The sequence below is a fragment of the Pantherophis guttatus genome, chromosome 1 (assembly GCF_059756535.1).
Source record: "Pantherophis guttatus breed Tessera chromosome 1, ASM5975653v1, whole genome shotgun sequence".
In the NCBI taxonomy this organism is placed as follows: domain Eukaryota; kingdom Metazoa; phylum Chordata; class Lepidosauria; order Squamata; family Colubridae; genus Pantherophis; species Pantherophis guttatus.
In genome coordinates this window covers 225,490,158-225,508,837 of record NC_142063.1, presented here as the reverse complement: position 1 = coordinate 225,508,837, position 18,680 = coordinate 225,490,158, and the positions used below count along the sequence as shown (strand labels likewise).

The window sequence follows — 18,680 nt, the reverse complement described above, 5'->3', positions numbered from 1 at the left end:
ACAAAACATATATATGTAAACTATATAGAATGAGTCCAATCCAGAAAAAGACTTAATTTAAAATAGGTGTGAATTAGATTTAAATTTAAATTCATGCAGTGAGGCAAATAGAATTGAAATGGTTGTTACATAGCCACAAAAGTGTTAGTTTCCAAAATTACTGTGAAAGCTTTTTTCCATAGCAACTATAAGGCATAATGAATGGAAGGATCAACTTCCACTATCCTATTGAATAGATCAGAATCTAGATCCATTTATAACTACTTTAAAATGTGTGCGTTTAGGGTGAGAACTGTGAGTAGAACTCAGTATGAGGCCTGCAGAGTAATGTTGTTCTTCTTTTAACTATAGCCTTTTCAAAATTTCTGAGAAATGTAGGGAACCTAGGTGTATGGGAGAAAGAAACCAAGAAAATGGATTCCACCAAGAGAAGTGTACTATTTGGAGTCTATCAATGCAAATAGCAGAATCTTTTTTTATTACGTAAGTAATAATTGTAACTTTATATTACTGTTAATTTACCATTTCTACAAGATTACAAAATATTGATCTCTCCACCTCTACTGCAGAAGTCATTATTGCAAATGTCTTTTAATATTAATTGAACTCATTCTAATTAGCCTTTATTGTTTTAATAAGTGTTGGTGGCTTCTGAAATAAAACAAAATCTGGATGGGGATGGTGGAAACCTAGCTTAATAAAAAGATCATAGAAACAACTGATTGCAAACCAATTATCTGTCAACAGTATAATATGGCTGAACAGAAAGCTAACACCATCTTAGCCTACATCAACACAATTTCCAAATTATGAAAAGAAATAATTACACTCCAACTTGCTTTGTTTAGTCTTCATCTTCAATATTCTAATTTTGGGCATTTATACTCTACAGAGGATTCAAAGAAAGGCAACAAAGATTACCTGGTGACTAGAAATTAAACCTATGGGGAAAAAAATATTGAAGGAGCTGGGCATGTTTGAAATTGAGAAAAAAATGATATAGCAACATTCAACAAAAGCTTGAGAGGTTGTCTACAGAAGGCCAAAACTTGTTCTTTCTCAGTCCAGTAATCATGGCTTTAAGTTAACAGTAAGTCAGGTTCCAACTGAATGTCAGAAAAAAAAAAATAACAGTAACAGCAATTTGATAGTGGAATCAATTATAAAGACAAGGGCTGGTCTTTCCTTTACAGGATATCTTCAAGCAGAAGCTAGCCTGTCACATGTTAATTTGATTTGATACAATGAAGAGGAGTTGGACTTAATGGCCTAGACAGTCCCTTCCAGCTGTATGATGCATTCAATAGGTGTTAGGTGCCAGTAGTGGTATGAACTGCATTAATTTACAATAGTTCAAAAACTTCTGCTCGCTTCAACAGTTCTATTAGTGGAAAGTACCGTTTCCCTGAAAATAAGACATCCCCTGATAATAAGCCCAATCGGGCTTTTGAGCGTAAGCGCTAAAGTAAGCCCCTCCTGAAAATAAGCCCTCCCTGAAAACATTTAAATGCATGCGCAGCTGGTCCCCGCTATTTCCTCTGGTTTCCTCCACGTGCCCCAAAATAATAAGACCTCCCAGAAAATAAGGCCAAGTTCTTATTTCAGGATTCAAAAAAATATAAGACAGGGTCTTATTTTTGGGGAAACATGGTACTAGATACGTGTCTATAATTTTCAAATAAAACCATATTTAAACTATATTGATTGATAATACAATATGTGAAATTTGTATCAAATATTTTTATTCCTCTTGGCAATAGGGCAAGGAAAATAATATTTCAGATGCTATACATTCCTAGTTCCTAGGTGTTTCAAACTATAACCCCTACTGTTTCTAATTAACCATATAGCATGAAGTGTAATAGAATCATTGTCCACAATATCTAGAACAGCCCAAATTAAAAAAGCTGTTATGCAGAACAGCTGGTACATTTTATTGCACACATACATGATAATGAAATCAGGTTAAAGCATCAAAAGTTTTCAAAGATTCTCAAAAAATCTATCACAGCAAAACTGAGTATTCTTTAAAAAATATTCAGGATGGCTACAAGGTTCAATTTTTGCTATTAAAGCTAACAATGGATATTTTAATATTTATCAATAGTGTTTGCTATTTTTAATATAACTAGCAGGAAAAACTAGCAGGAAAATATTTATTATTTGGTAGGCTGAAATATGGAATATATATACTGGAAAGTATGCAAAATCTAGTAAACTAGATTTTACTTGAAGAAAAATGTACATAGGCAAGGTTTACATATAATGCTAAATTAAAGCAATATTTATTTGGTTTTGGCTTAGAATGAAGACTGAATTCCTCCTTAAAAAAAAAAAATCTAAGGTTTATTTTTTTTATTACCAATCCAGAATTTGAAACCAAGGATGGGCTATTGATGGTTTGCAAATCCTGGTTTATTTCACTTGTGGCTTATAGTTAGATCTGAATCCTTGCTTATTCCTGGCTTATATTTGTGATCTCTAGGTACTAGCAGAATAGAAAAAAACCAGAAGTTGTGAAAAAAGCCATTATTAAATTGTTTGCCCCAAAAGTGTTCTGATTTTCAAATTATTTAAACAAGCTTTTTCTTTTTGCAAACAACCAGAATATTTTCTTTTATCTATTTCTTCTTTTGCTTCTTCTTCATTATCTTCTCCTTCTTCTTTCATCTTCCTTCACTCCCTTAGTGTAGCTGAAGGATATTCTGACTTACTTCAACAATTCTAGATTTTAGGTTACAAATTGATTAATCTGATTCTATGTTTTATGTTTTAATTTGAAAAAGATAGTCAAAAACCTAAAATTAGACTGGAGTGGATCATGTGTGACTGCAAAAGATCTCTCTGAAACTCTCTTAATCATCTACAGCCCAAGAGCAACCCTTTTGTAGTCTACCACTATAACATGTTTGTCCCACTTCACCATTTAGCCTTCAATTCTCCCCCCCACCCCCCCCCCAAAAAAGCCAAAAATATTGGTCCTGTCCTATGATGACATAACTGGCTATGTGATCAATAATGTGAAGCATTCCGATAAAATAAATAAATAAAGGAGTCCATTCATCCCCATCAGAAGAAATTCACCTACCCCTGCTCTAAAATATGAGAAGCCCATTACCATTTTTTTTGGTAAAATCAACAATGTGTTTAAAACACACACCTGTTGCCATGTGGCTTTCTGCAAAACCCACACTGCTTACTAGGTATCCAGATACTTTTGCTTTCACTGGGAGACAGGAGTTCTGTGCTCTCTCGTTTTACAGTAGAAATATTATCTGGGATAAACAGTGGTGGTTCGTCAACTGAAAGACTTTTACTGCTTCTTCTCTGTCGAGGCTGAAGGTTCTTTTCTAACTTTCTAACTTTCATTTTCTCCTTTTCATCATCTTTTAAATAATCCACAAACAATGCCATGGAATCTTTTTTCCCTCCTTCTTCCTTAATGCAATTATTTGTTTTAAGGTGATATTTCTGTGGCTGCTTTGGACTCTGTTGTGGCAACTGCCCTTGTTTAAAATTAGCTGTTCCCAACGCTAAATGTAAACCTTCTTTAGAACCAGCATGATGGCTGACAGATCTGTCATTCATTTTTTCTGTCATTATCTTTCGTACCTGAACTGGTATTTGACCCCGGGAAATATTTTTCCCTACCTCATGGATTTGCTTCTTTAGAGGTATTCCAGAGTCACAGCTCTGAAATCTTATATCTTTATCTGAATGTTGTTTTTTAACTTTAATTATTTTCTGACAATGTTGAATGTTTCCTTGCTCCTCCATGTGACGTTTCAGACTTACTGAAAATTGACTACGAGGACTTGGAAGAACATGAATTTTACTGGGTGTGTCGTGGCCTACAGTAGCCAATCTCTGTTGTGTGACTATAGTTTTATTTTGTTTAGTTTTGGTATTTTTGGACTTCGTCTTTTTTAGACATTTTAATGGAACACCAGAATGCCTATCTTCCTGCAATCCTGAAATCTCAAGCTCTCCTATTTTTACACTTTCAGGCTCTTGATATACTGTTTCGGTTGGAATGTCTTGAATAATATTATCTTCCAAAGTACTTGCTTCTAATTTGATAGAATTCGTACCATCCTCTTTTAAATCAGCCTGTTCAAATTCCATGCTATTTACCAGGTCATCTGAACATTCTTGCTTGTCTTCTTTTTGCAAATTAGCATTATGAGCAATATCATCACTAGCCTTTAAAGTTAAGTTGCATTCAGCCTTTCTGTCCACAAAATTAGACTGAACTAAAAGATCTTCCTGAATTTCATTTGAATTTTCACAGGTTTTGGAAATAAGCAGAGTATCATTCGTCCCAGTTTCCTTGTTTTGATCTTCTATTTCAGTTCTATTCTGTTCTTCCTCAGTCTTATGGTTTGCCTTTTCTGATGAAGATATTTCAGACGTGTATTTCATAACTTCATCGCCTTCATCTTTCAAGCTATTGCTATATGTAACTTTATCTGCCTCCACAAAAGCAGATGACACGGACTCTGTTCCAATGGTAGCACCATAATTTTCTGTAACAGCCTGTGCTCCATTTTCCATTTCTTTACATAAGGTAATAGAATCTGGCAAATTAGAAGAATTTCCTGTTTCATGACATACTTTGACTTTTGGCTCAGTGGGAATTTCATGCTCATTATCTGCTTCAGTGCTTTCTGTTTCTGCACAAGATGGAACCCATTCTGAATTGCCTGAAGATGATGGTGGGATTTCTTTTGTTTCTTCCAATTGGGAACTGTCGTTACTTGGCTCAATCTTTTTTAACTGCTCTGGTGCATTATTGTTATTATTATCCTGTTTAGCCTGTCCTTTATCGTGTTGTTTCAGTCCTCCCTTCTGGGCAGGTCCAGACTTTACAGTTTTCTTCGCAGGAACAGAAGATGAAGAATTTGAACGTTTAGCTAGCGTGCTCTGCCGCAGACTTCGTACTGGCTCTATTAAAAAAATATATATATTGGTGTTATTTATACCAATAAAAACACAATATACACTAAAAACAGGTGGATTTATATGTAATCTAACACAATAAACACAAAAGTTAGTAAGTTTATCCTCAACATCTATTCAGGTAAGTGGATTATAGATTGTTCTGTTCATCAAATTATAAACACATTTATTTCAAGCAAACACTAAGTTATATTTGATCACGGAAACAGGAACTCTACAAAATGTATAGCTATTAATGTGTATTTTTATTTTTTTAAAAAAACTACCTTGGTTCATTAAACGTGGAGACTTTCTTGGTGATTTGGCTGAAGTTCCATCCATTTGGTCCCTCAATTTCCTGTTGGATGACAGATCACCTTCATCAATGGTACTGTGAGCAGTTTCCTTAACTCTGTCATCCATAATATCATCAAGTCCGACAGCTAAAAAAAATGAAGAAAAAAAATCCTAAATCTTAAAAAGACTTTTTATTAAGTCTACAATGTCATGAAAGATGTGAAACATAAAGAAAGCAATGGCAATGAGGAAGGGGTAGGATGGGGAGGGGAGAAGAAAGAGATAAATAAGATTAAATGCATGTGTAGGAAATGAGATGTACAAGTTTCCCACAAGGCAGATAAAACAAGTGGTCATCCAGAGCAGTATTATTTCTCATACATGGTCCTTGAGAAAGAGTCATAGCCATTTTTAGTGGACTCACATTTTATTGATTTGCCACAGGAAGTTCTCAGTCCTTAAAGGATCAGCTGTCCCCTCACTGTCCCTTCCCACCTAAGAGAAAGAGAATTTAATAATGGAAAGAGCTGATCCAAAAGTGACAATTTCCTTTATCTATATAATTTTAATAGTTTCTTTGTAGATGCTAAATGTAGAACATGATAGTCTGGCAACTATTAATAAGTGTTTCACCTGCTAAACATCTAGCCAAAATCTAAGGGCTACAGTATAAGGTTGCAATTTTATATACATCTCATTAAACACAATGAGATTTATTTCCATGCAAACATACTTCTTGGAATTTGTTACTGTATATTAAAATAGTGTATGCAGGTATGTATCTATATATTAATGTACTTATTTTATGAGATGTTGCAGAACACATTCAATAAATGAAAACCTACTAGAAATGTCTATGTTCAGAAAATAGGAATTATATTGATTTTCCATTACAAAATCCAGTTTCCTTTCATTCCAACTTTCTGATAATGGGTGTTGATTCAATTTAGAGATTTACTGTCTCTGTCACTGATACAGAAATTATTTTAATACTAACCAAGAAGAATTTAAAATTTACATTATTAAATATATAAAATATATATTAGCAAAAAAAATGAGTATTTTCTTCCAATGACTTTGAAAAAGGGTGACTCAAAGTACACAGGAGTAGAGATGCTCAGTTTTTGAATTATTAAAGGATGCTGACATGGCTGCTTTGTAAGTTGTTCTGACAAAGAAGCTGTGCATATATTTCTTTCAAAGAACTTGAATAGCCCTACTCATGGCAGATAGTTGTCCAGACTCTGCTTTAAGATTTCTAATAAAAGTAGCTTGCTCTTCTTGTTATTAGTTGCAACAGCCATGGGTTATTGCTACTTATAAATCTTAGTTAATGATAGGCCAAAATGTAGCCTTTCATAGTAACCCTATTAAAATTCAATTACCATAATTATCACATCCACGGTTTGTTTCATCTGGCAATATAAGGATTCCATCTTTTTATGAAAGGCAATAATGAAAGATTAAAATACAACAGGACCCTAAAGTTAACCCTAATGCATTCCAAACTTCCACTTAGTCTGATGAAAAGACACCAGAGAGCACCTACCATTACAAACCTACCTAACATTATACAATATGGATTTCAAGGGAAATTAGAGAAATGTACAAAAAGCAATAAGAACTATCAATAAGATATAGTATGATTAAAAAGCTAACAACAAAACAATAAAATATAATTTAATTAGAGTAAATTAAAATTTGTTTTATAAATTGTTTTGATTTTTTAAATCAAATAATTGCTAAGGCCCTGCTAAGGAACATGTGTTCAGATGAGGATTGATTTATATGTTGTCTCCATTACCAAAGTAACTCTAAGTGAAAACAATAATAAAAACAATAGAAATAATAAATACATAACATTACGTCACTACACATTAGAAAGGATAGCCAACGAAACGGATGAAACATCAGGATAGAATTAATTGTTACACTTCAGAGCATGCAGGAACTTTATAAATGCCCAACAGTGTCGGAACCATCCAAATCTAAGAAAGAACATAGTTCCATAAGGCAGACATAACTACAAAGGAGACCTCCTAGGTCCCATAAGGTGATAATGCCTTACAGCTAGGACGTAAGAGTGCACTAGCTATATCTGAACTTTTCAGTTGGACAGAAAAGATAGGAGTAAGAAAGTCCTGAAGATAAACCAATGTAAGGGTTTACGTTAGATTGTACTTGAAACATTTCTGATAACCAGTAATTTATGGACCAGAGATGTTAAACAGTAAAATGAGGGACCTCCTTAACTGCTTATGAAGCCATGTTCTAGAGTAACTGTAGCTTCAAGATGGTCTTCAAAGGTAACTATCTTGGCTTCACTGCAATAGTTGAAGTAGGAGGTAGCTAGGCTATGAGTGACTGTAAAACCATACTGATCCATAGTTGGTGCACAGGATATATTTGTGCAAGGGGCCTCATGGCAATAGCTGTCACTGCTTGCTAAGCAGGAATCAAATGTTCAAAGGATGTGACATATAGTCCAACTTCCCTTTATTGTCCGATAGAAAGATACAGATGTTACATTATGTCATGTTTTCATATACAAAGTTTTACATGACTTCCCCCCCCCCACCCCCCATGGAGTTCATGGGATTTATTCCTGGTAGAAGTTTTGAATCCCACACTAAGATCTGCAGCTACATAAATCTGAAATCTCAAATAGGATGAAGTTGGTCACATATGGCCAACATAAGTAAAAACTGACAAGCCACTTTTGAAAAATATTGCCAAGAAAATTGCAGGTACTATACTAGTCCATTCAGTCACCAGAAATCAAAAACTAAATTGAAGGTGTGCACACATACATACGCACATAAAAACACACACCGAAAAAGAAATTAAAATAAATATTGTAGCGAGTTAATTCCCTGGGATAAATACTTCTGGACAAGTATGAGTAACTTCCAAAGCCCAATGTTTAACCTTTTCAGTATCGTATAAATATATGTACATTACTAAAATTTTGAGTAAATGTAATATATATCTTATATAGTTATAACAAACTGAATTTGACAATCCTGATTTCTCACCATAGGCCATTCTATTCAGAATGCATCACCAATAACACTAGCTGTCATCTATTATTGTATACATTTTAATGCTTCTTAAAATAGAAATTATTTAAAATGGAAACAATGCAATCAATCTTTCAAACAGCAGACTTCTTCATTTAAGCCAAATCAGCTTCAATTAGTTATATTAAAATATCATATATATTTATTATGCCACAATGAAGAAGCAACAAAATGATTAAGGCAGCAAAGCAAAATAGAAATTAAATAGGCATCAACTGTATTAAAAAAAAAGACTATAAATTTCTGCATATGTAAATAATAAATCTGAAATTCAAGTTGTAGTAGAGATAAAAGAATTGGATCTATTGACCTTGCTAAAGAAAAACCTCGATTTGCTTTCTCTATTCCTGGATTTCTTCCATTCTAGTCTGCTAATTATAAATATGATATAACTTAAGAAATTGCCTGCCATTGCCTTCCTTGCCTCTGAATCAGGGTGGATAAAAATCAATGATTTTTTTTAAAAAAATAAAAAAAATCAGATTTTTTTGATTTAAATCAGATTTTTTTTATTTTTATCAAATTTATTTTAATAAAAAACTTTTGGGGTAAAATCTATTGTAAGATAGTTTTCTATTTAAGATACATAAATAATTTAGTTTATTCAGCATGAAATGGAGCTTAGTTATGTAGCATGAGGTTGTATATTCTGCAACACTGGGACTATCGGTGAGTCAACAGTGAATCAAAGGAGTAGCAGAGATGACAGTTGCTCTTTAAAAATTATGATTTAAATCAAGTTGATTTAAATCAAGCCTTTTTACTAGTGATTTAAATCATGATTTAAATTGTGATTTAAATCAACTCGATTTAAATCAAATCCACCCTGCTCTGAATTTTATTATTTAAGGCTGTAAACCAAGGATGTCAAACTCAATTTCATTCATTCATTCAATTTCACATCAGGGTTGTATTTGACCTTGGGGAGCTGGAGGGGACATGGCCAGGGTGGGCATGGCCACCTCAATGTCACTTATGTCAGGGGCGCCTGTGGTGGTCCAAGTGCCCTGCCAGCGAAAACGGGCTCCTGAGCTCTGTTTTCACCTGCAACGGCCTCCTGCAACCTTCTGCCAGCAAAAACAGAGCTCTGGAGTTTTTGCTGGCAGAGGCACCGCAGGCTATCCTTCAATGTTTCCGGGGTGGCCCCATGGGCCAGATCTAAGCACCCTGTGGGCCGGATCCAGCCCCTGGGACTTGAGTTTGACACCCCTGCTTGTGACTCAGGGTTGCATAGTGGTTCAAGTGCTGGATTGAAACCAAGATCTACATTCTATCCACTCTCTCCCAGGAAAATTCACTGGTGATTTTAGGCCAGACATTCTCTTTCAACTCAATCTGTCCCACAGATTTGTTGTTGTTGTAAAATAAAAAATAATGTTATGAATGTTGCCTTAAGCTCCTAAATGAAAAGGTAGGCCATAAATTGAATCAATAAATAAACACCCTGCTTTTACTGACCTTGCCACTCTGGAAGGATTTTAGGATGAAAGAGTGTAAACATTCTATTTGATGTGTATTTATAGTTCATATTATATGCATGAATATGTAATACAACAAAACAAACATATGACAATTTTGAAACAGTCAAATGAAGGGCAAGCACTAAATGATGAAAAATCTATAAAAATATATGATTCTACCTCTCTGAAAACTAGCTGCAGAAAAGGGAACATAGGCACGACTCAACTTTACACAGATTCTAACTTAGTTTATTAGTATTACTCATAGTAGCGAACAAAGAGCAAAATAGAACTGTTGATAAATTACTTTTTAATAGCTTATTTATTACCATAGTCCAGAAAACTAAATACAAAGATACTTTAAGTGAAAAGACAGAAGTATTATGAAGTGGAAGCTATAATGTTCAGTTAAAAGAAATTATAATATTCAGTTAAAATTCATTCAATAAATTCTTATTTTAAATCGCAGCAATATAAAAGCGCAAACCGCATCATTTAAAATAACTTTAAAAATGTTATTCAAATAAAGAAAACTTGGAAAAGCAAAAAAAACCCCAAGCCCCTATCAAATTAAATGCAAACAATTAAGTTAGCCAGGAAGAACTAGATAGAAAGGGCCAAAAAAATTTTTGGTCTTCATCTAATTTGCATTAATTTATTCCCTCGGACTCATTCATTTCCAATCTTCTTGATACTGATTTTTCAAATGGTATCTGAATTCTAGGAAGGACAGAGAGTACCTCAGGAGCTAAAATATATGCTTGGACTAATTTCTGCATGAAATCTTGGAGAGACTTGGGCAGTCAGTGTTAATACTGTGTTAAATAAACCAATGGAGTGATCTAACATAAGACAAAAGACAGCTTTTTCCATGCACATTTAATAAGACCTCTCAACATCTTTATCTAAAAAATAAATTCCACACCTATTATAATTTCTTTTGGAAAGTCTCCTTAGTTTCAAAAATAACTTTGAAATGCAATAAAAGGTATAGCTGTTTAAGGAAAACATTTCACTGGGCATAGTTATACTACCAGGAGCTGAGAAGAAAGGTTAAGAAAGGAATGGGGAACTACTTAACAGATGGGACAAAATATTTCTCCCTCAAAACAAATGCAGAAAAGAGTCAGTGGGAATTTTTTTTTACATCCTGATATAGCATGCCTTATTGTGCTTCCTCGTGAACCATTAATGAGGCAAATATATAAAGTCCTGATGTATACATGTATGTATACATACATACATATATTCCTTTCAAATTAATATTAACACTATTATTTGGATGGGACACTGTCTTCTATACAATTATATTTTGTTTTTTATTATTTATTTGTTATAAAATAGTAATTAAAGGAAAAGCCTTACAATTCTGCAGATAATGCTAAGTTTTCGATGATTACCGCAAAGCTCATAAGACTTAACAGTGTTCAGAGACTTACTGAGTTTCGAACCTTGAGTAAAGTTGGTATTTATTTATTTAATGTAAGATGCAATTTTTTTTATATTTCTCTTCAATTTCAAAATGAGGTGTGTCATGAGGAAATGGCCACTCCTGTTTGAGAATTCAGATCTTAGGAACACATAGCTAGTTGGAAGAATCACTGAATCACAAGCAACTTTCTAATCTCTTATAATACTCTATCTTGTTCATTCAGTTTGAATAACAAAATCTAAAACACAGTTAAGAAATACTTGTTTTAACAAAATGGAGCCATCTATGCTGTTACAATTCCAAATAGACATTTTTGTTTCAACATAATAGTTCATAGATAATTATATGTAACATATATTGTGCATACTTTGAGCATCTACATTTCTCCTCAAGAGTTTCAAAATTCAACAAAAAACTTAGAACTTTAGCTAAAGGCACACCAGACGCCTGATTGATTGATTGATTGATTGATTGATTGATTGTATGACAAATACATGGACTTACAGTGGTTCAAATGTTAATGTCCAGTCCACCCAGCCATTCAAGGACAGGGTTGTCTATGTTGAAAAAAAAGCAGACACTGGGCTGGTGTAAATTCTTGATAGACATTTGGACACAATGTGATGGATATTTTGTCGAGGAGCACCACAGTCACACTGAGGGGTAGAGACAAGGCCGCACTTAAACAATGAGCCTGATGCCTATGCTCATCTCAAGCACTCAAAAATTTAAGTCACTACAAGTCTATTCTTGATGATCAACCAATTCAACATCCAAGTCTTTATTACAATTTTTTTTTACCAAAATTGCCATTGTTAATAAAATAAAAAAGACAATGTAGCTATTATTTTCCAACAGTATTTATCTACGGTTTCAGCACAATTTATTTTTAAGAGGATTTTACCACAACTTTATGTACTGCTACATTAACTTAATACTGACTGTATCATTACATCTCAGTGGTCACTGTAGATAACTGAGACTAAAATAATTATCAACGCTAGCTATTCAATATTGAATTCATCAGAGAATTCAAAATCTAGATCTTTCTGTTTTCAAGAAAGTGATAATTAAAATATATCCTAGATTCAGGATAATAATTTTTTTCTAGATTCAAGTACCCCAACCCTACAAAATTTTATTCAGAGATAAATATAATAATGTTCAATGAAGTCCCTTCCTAGATATGTTATACATGAGTGGCATTCTTAACTATTAGCAAAGTTGAAGTAATTAACTGTATTACCATAGATAAGGATTGGCTTAAGTTTCTCTTCAGAACAAGTCTATCATATCTTCAAAATCATTTATTTCATTGGCTTAAGATACGGAGGGATGTTCATATTGTTTCACAACCAACCTCTTCTACATTCAAATTATATGTATGGTAATGGAATTATTATTTTTACTATTTTTTCAAGAAACAAAAAGGGACTAAGATTTGACAAGCCATAGCAATGACATGGGATGAAGCACACACAATAGCTAGAAAGACAGAGGGGAAGTGATACAGAATGTTTAAAAGTTGTGACACATGCCAACTTAAATTGTTTATAACATCTAAGGATCAATATTGAAACTCAAACATGACCACATATCAAACAATGTCCTATTCATTTCTTACAGAAGGTCAATATACCCATTTTATACTGATAGCTATTGAGCAAAAAACACTCCGATTAACAGGATCACTTTATAGCAAAATTCTAAAGGTCATCTTTAAAAACCTTCTGTGCTAAGATACAATACACAACAATTAAATTCCCTTAAAAAAAGTATGTCCAAAGTTACATCCTATTCTGCAGCACTGCAACCTTGATGAGTCTGATAGTACAGTGGACTAAAGCACTGTTATTAACATCTGCTGCTTGCAATTACTGCAAGTTCAAATCTCACCAGGCTCAAGGTTGACTCAGCCTTCCATCCTTTCAAAGGTAGGTAGAATGAGGACCCAGATTGTGGAGGCAATAAGCTGACCTTGTATAAATATACAAAAGTATGAAGGCTATTGCTTAACGCATTGTAAGCCGCCCTGAGTCTCCGGAGAAGGGCGGCATATAAATTAAATTAAAGCAAAAAAACCCATTAGGTCTGCAGAATGGTCTTTACAACTGATCAAACTCTTATTCCGCACTGTTCTCGATGCCCCCACTCCACAGATCTCTCTGCAGAGTGAAGATCTATCTAGACACAGATTTGTGAGGAGTCAACTTCCATTGTAGAAGTGGAACTTTGCTTATATTATATAGACTTTCTTGGCTTTTTAAAGAAGATTCCACAGATTCCTTAGTTATCTTAAAATATATTATTCTGAGTTGTGGTGGTGCAGTGGTTAGAATGCAGTATTGCAGGCTAATTCTGCTGACTGCCAACTACCAGCAGTTTGGCGGTTCAAGTCTTACCAGCTCAAGGTTGACTCAGCCTTCCATCCTTCTGAGGTCAGTAAAATGAGGACTCAGATTGTTGGCTGTAAACCGCTTAGAGAGGGCTGTAAAGCGATATATGTCTAAGTGCTATTGCTATTAGAATATCTTTTAAAGTGAAGGGTAGAGTACTAGGCACACCAGTGTCTTCATAGAAAAAATAGTCTGAAGCAACATGCATCTCCATTATTCCTTTTAAAGTTTCTTAAATAGAATTTTCAAGTGAATTTAGGGACAACTAGCAATTTAACGTTTTGCTCTATACTATAAAGCAGAGCAGAAAGAAAAATGTATTTTGAAATCAAAAAAGGGGAGAACACTACAATACTGCTCTAAAAGTCTTTAAAAGTGTAGACTTGAAAATATTAAGAGTTACCTGTAGAACAAGGCATCTGGAAATTGGGATCAGTGCTATCCAAAACAGGCAAACAGAACTGAGCACTTGCAGATCCTAGCATAGGGTCCTTATCACTGAGCATGTTCTTCAGCGAATCCTCTAAGACATTTTGACTTGTACTAAAATCCTCACAGACTTCATTCTCCAGGTTGGATCCTAGAAATAGGGCATCATCTAAGTGTTCAGTAGGAATTAAATGATTAAATGTATCAACTATATCCATGAAGGCTCCTGTGTGTCTTTAATCCCTATAGAAAGACAAGAAAAATACCATAAGAAAAATAAACTATGGATTAGAAATTATCTAGAAATATCAAATTTGATGTGGCTTACCACTGTCTTATATAACTCACTGTAAATTATTTCTATTTGTTAAATTAAATTAAAATTTAAAAAATTCAACAAGAAATCCATTTTTTTGTAGATTTGATGAATTTCAAATTAAAGGCCAACCAGAGATTTAGTGACTCTAGTCACAATTTCTCAATTGCAAAGCTGGCAAAATGAAAGAAATGGGAAACAGGGATGTAAATTTAACACCACCACCCTGGATGGTGCATACACAACCACTCCTGAACTTTCTTGCACTACTTAACTTTACAAGGTATGTATGAATCCTGAAAACAAATAATGTAAGAGTTCAGAATGCATTCTACTCAACTGTTTTTGCATTGCAACATCCTCCGCATCTTATTTTCTACCAAGCAAACTTCCCATACATGGAATTTCCTGTGACAATGGGAAAAGTAAATGAGGAATGAAAATGGGAAAGAGCACATAAAAGAAAAGCAGAATACTACAAATTATCCACTCCCATCCCTGGGCAAGGATGCCCAGACTCATGCTTCCTATGGGAAAATGATCAGCCATGCATCACATTAAAAAAGTGATGAAATGGAACATTATCTTTAAAGTTATACCATACCATATAGACAAGTAATAATTTTCAATTGTTACTGAAATTGAATGAGTTGAATATTAACCAGGGTGGATTTGATTTAAATCGAGTCGATTTAAATCATGATTTAAATCATGATTTAAATCACTAGTAAAAAGACTTGATTTAAATCAACTCGAGTTAAATCATAATTTTTAAAGAGCAACTGTCATCTTTGCTACTCCTTTGATCCGCTGTTGACTCACCGATAGTCCCAGTCTTGCAGAATATACAGCCTTGTGCTACATAATTAAGCTCCATTTCAGGCTGAATAAACTAAATTATTTATGTATCTTAAATAGAAAACTATCTTACGATAGATTTTTACCCCAAAAGTTTTTTATTAAAATAAATTCCATAAAAATAAAAAAAAATCCGATTTTTTTGATTTTTTTAAAAAATTATTGATTTTTATCCACCCTGATATTAACTGAATTTCAGTTAATTTAATTGCATATTGGCTAAATGTTCTGCTGTGAGAATCACTTTAGTCCATGTCAACAACTGCCGCTGTAAAATATCAGCCATCTTTTAACAAATAAAGAGGGAATGAAACTGTTCCATGATTTTTCTACAACTGTTAAACATAATTGATTAAAGTACAACTGAAAACAGAGATTTTTTATTTAAGACTAATGGACAGGAAACTTAGTTCCTAAATATGTCATTGACTGAGATGGGCAACCACAGAAATTGAACAAGTAAATAAATAATGACAACTGCAGCAATATTATTATATTTGCAAAAATGGAAAGGTTTGACACTATTCACAATGAACGAATTGTTGGTGAAGATAATATAACTTGGATAGGTGGTTATATTAACTTTCTCTGATTCAAAAAAGGTAGTATCTACATTTATGACTGATTGGAAACCTCCTATAGATTTTTTTCATGAAAAAGGGAAAAAATGCATTTGTGGTTTTGATTAGAAAAAAATGGATAATAGAAAAAAGTGAACTTCTTGTAATTATGCAGTAAGAGATAATTTTGTAATCATACTTATATTTTCTGCAGAGGAAATCAGAAGCTTCTTCTATTTATTTTTATTTTTTCTCACTGCACTTTTGTGTTTTCTTTTCTTCCTTCTCTATTTCTTCTATTTCATATTAGCTTGTGATAGATTTTATGTACTCCTTAAAACTTTTAATGAAAATGTATTAAAAAATAAAAATGTTAAACATAATTTTTATTGATATAAATAAAATTTATAATATATGATAGACTATATCCAAGACAAAACAGCATTAGCGTATGCTACATTAACAGGAATAGAAAAAAATAGCTATTTTTAAATCTTCAGACATTATTTTTAAAACCTTTTGGGGTTAAAACAGAGAAGACCAATCTATCTGAAAATTGAAATGTAGCAAATTTATGCCAAATACAGATAATAGTAAAACTAATGAAGTGTGTAGGGAATAGATGAGTTTAATTTAAAAAATCTTAAACTTTGATATCCAATCTTTCTTTTTTCAATCTTTCCACTGTTGGATTAATTTTTTGAATCTCTCATATACCAGTTCTACAAATATTCAAAGGGTGAAACTAGCTTCATAACTATCAAGTTTTTGAAAATGATTACTTTAAAACAAAATTGCTTCCTACATAAATTTATTTACAGATACTGACAGTTCACTTTAAATGTAAGTATGTAAAAATTGACTTCGTTGTCAAGAGATTGATGATCTAAATCCATAAGTTCCAAGGATTCAATGAAACTGTAATGAAAGGCTGCTACATTAAAGAACTATCACAAAAGCCTCTGCCAGTAAATCATATAAATTATTAGTTAAGATTATTTATGCTCAGGATAAAACTGCAAAATGTATTGGCCAAAACAGAATACTACCAGTTTTCTGTAATCAGTAGCAAATAATTCACACTGCAGTCTTATGCTTCCAACCATCTACCACAAGAAATAATGCATGGCGGAAAATGTGGAACCTTATACTTATGCTTAATGAACATTTCTGTAACTGACAGTTTCATACATGTCTTCTATCAGTTCTTGCCTTGAAGCTAGCATGTTTTTCATACTGAAGGATTCTACATAATGAGCTGGAAACATAACGTACTGAGTCATGGGTTACTTCACAATGATTTATTTTATAAAAAATGTTGACTGAATTCACACGTTATGAACATTATGCTATATTTACTATTACAAATTATAGTGTCATTTAAGCCACAAATGAGTTGTCAAATTAGTGTGAGGCCATTAAACCAACTGGCTTTTTTTTCATTCTTTCAGTCAGTCAGTCATTCTTCCCTCCTAAATTATGGCAGACTTGAGCTGTGGAACTTTGGTATCTCTGAACTTGTTTGTAACGTCAACAGTGCTGGTGAACGTGTGGTTTGCTCACTGTTTATGTACAGTAGTTTGCCCTGCCAGTGTTGAGGGTTATGATTTATTCCATGATAATTCCTTAATTAGCAATAGCACTCAGACTTATATACCACTTCACACTGCTTTACAGCCCTCTCTAAGCAGTTTACAGAGTCAGCATATTTCCCCCAACAATTTGGGTCCTCATTTTACCCACCTCAGAAGGATGGAAGGTGAGTCAACCTTGAGCCTGGTGAGATTTGAACTGCCAAATTGCAGGCAGCTGGCAGTCAGCAGAAGTAGCCTGCAGTACTGCACTCTAACCACTGCGCCACAACAGCTCAATACCTCAATTAAGGTATTATTTTCTGCTTGATTGTTTGCTAGGTGTTAATCCTTGCTTAACTGTGTGTTGGTGCTGGAGAAGATGTGTTCTGGTCTTTTTGTATGCTTTTAAGCTTTTTATTTTTCTGGGAACGATTGAGGGCAAAAGAAGGGGACAGCAGAGAATAAGGTGGCTGGATGGAGTCACTGAAGCAGTCAGTGTGAGCTTAAATGGCCTCCGGCAGATGGTAGAGGACAGGAAGGCCTGGAGGAAAGTTGTCCATGTGGTCGCGATGGGTCAGACACGACTTTGGAATTAACAACAAAGCTTTTTTATTGTATTTTTTGAATGGTGTATGGGAATGACTTTGGGGGGAAAGATAGAAAAGAAACAATCAGTCAAGAGAGGCAGGAGCATCCATAGCTAATCATCTGAGGAAGCAACTTAGAAAGGACCCACTTTAATGGATCAAGGAATTAAAAGTAGTAATGGGAAATGTTGTATTTCAGACTTGCAAGATTCTTTAAATATAGCTTTAGAATAAAGTAAATTTAGCTCATCTAGTCATGTTTGTTATTTGGCTTATTTGGAGGTCTGACATCAATCTTGCAAGTCTTCTACTCTTTTCCAAAAAGGAATTTCAAGACTCACCTCTGATACTCAAGGAACCCAGCTAACCACTAAACACCTGACAAGGAAGAACAGCAGCCAATCTGAAGGAAAAGGACGGGGAGCCTGTATAGTTCGTGACTACAAAAATGTGAACAAAGTAACAATTAGAGACCATTGTCTACTCCCACTTATCTCACATCTATCAGACAGCTACAAAAAGCACACATCTTTACAAAACTAGAATTGAGAAATGCTTACAAGCTAATCAGAATGAAAGAAGGACATGAGTATTTATGATACCTTTGATACAAGATAAGGAAAATCTGAACATACAGTAATGCCTTTTGGCCTGGTTAATTGTGGAATGATTTTTTAGAATCTAGATTCATGAATGACAATTTTGCAGACATTTTAGATAAATATGTCATCTATTTAGATGACATCTTAGTTT

The 18,680-nt window shown here is 33.7% G+C and overlaps 1 protein-coding gene across 15 annotated transcripts in view; it reads right to left on the bottom strand.

The window, feature by feature from the left end:
- PHF3 (PHD finger protein 3) overlaps positions 1–18,680 on the bottom strand; it is a 57,368-nt gene that overhangs the window by 22,376 nt on the left and 16,312 nt on the right. For 2 of the 15 annotated variants that reach the window (XM_087882473.1, XM_087882476.1), the window contains exons 2-6: positions 14,689–14,756; positions 14,007–14,275; positions 5,660–5,730; positions 5,226–5,381; positions 3,161–4,946 (exon numbers count right to left, since the gene is read on the bottom strand). The exons of 1 other annotated variant lie outside the window; for it this stretch is intronic. In XM_087882473.1, the coding sequence (XP_087738599.1) occupies positions 3,161–4,946; positions 5,226–5,361 (1,922 nt within the window). In that variant the 5' untranslated portion in view covers positions 5,362–5,381; positions 5,660–5,730; positions 14,007–14,275; positions 14,689–14,756. Of the gene's footprint in view, positions 1–3,160; positions 4,947–5,225; positions 5,382–5,659; positions 5,731–14,006; positions 14,276–14,688; positions 14,757–18,268; positions 18,366–18,680 lie in introns of those variants that run through there. 12 more of the 15 variants (XM_087882480.1, XM_034436676.3, XM_034436675.3 and 9 more) reach the window with 8 other exon arrangements.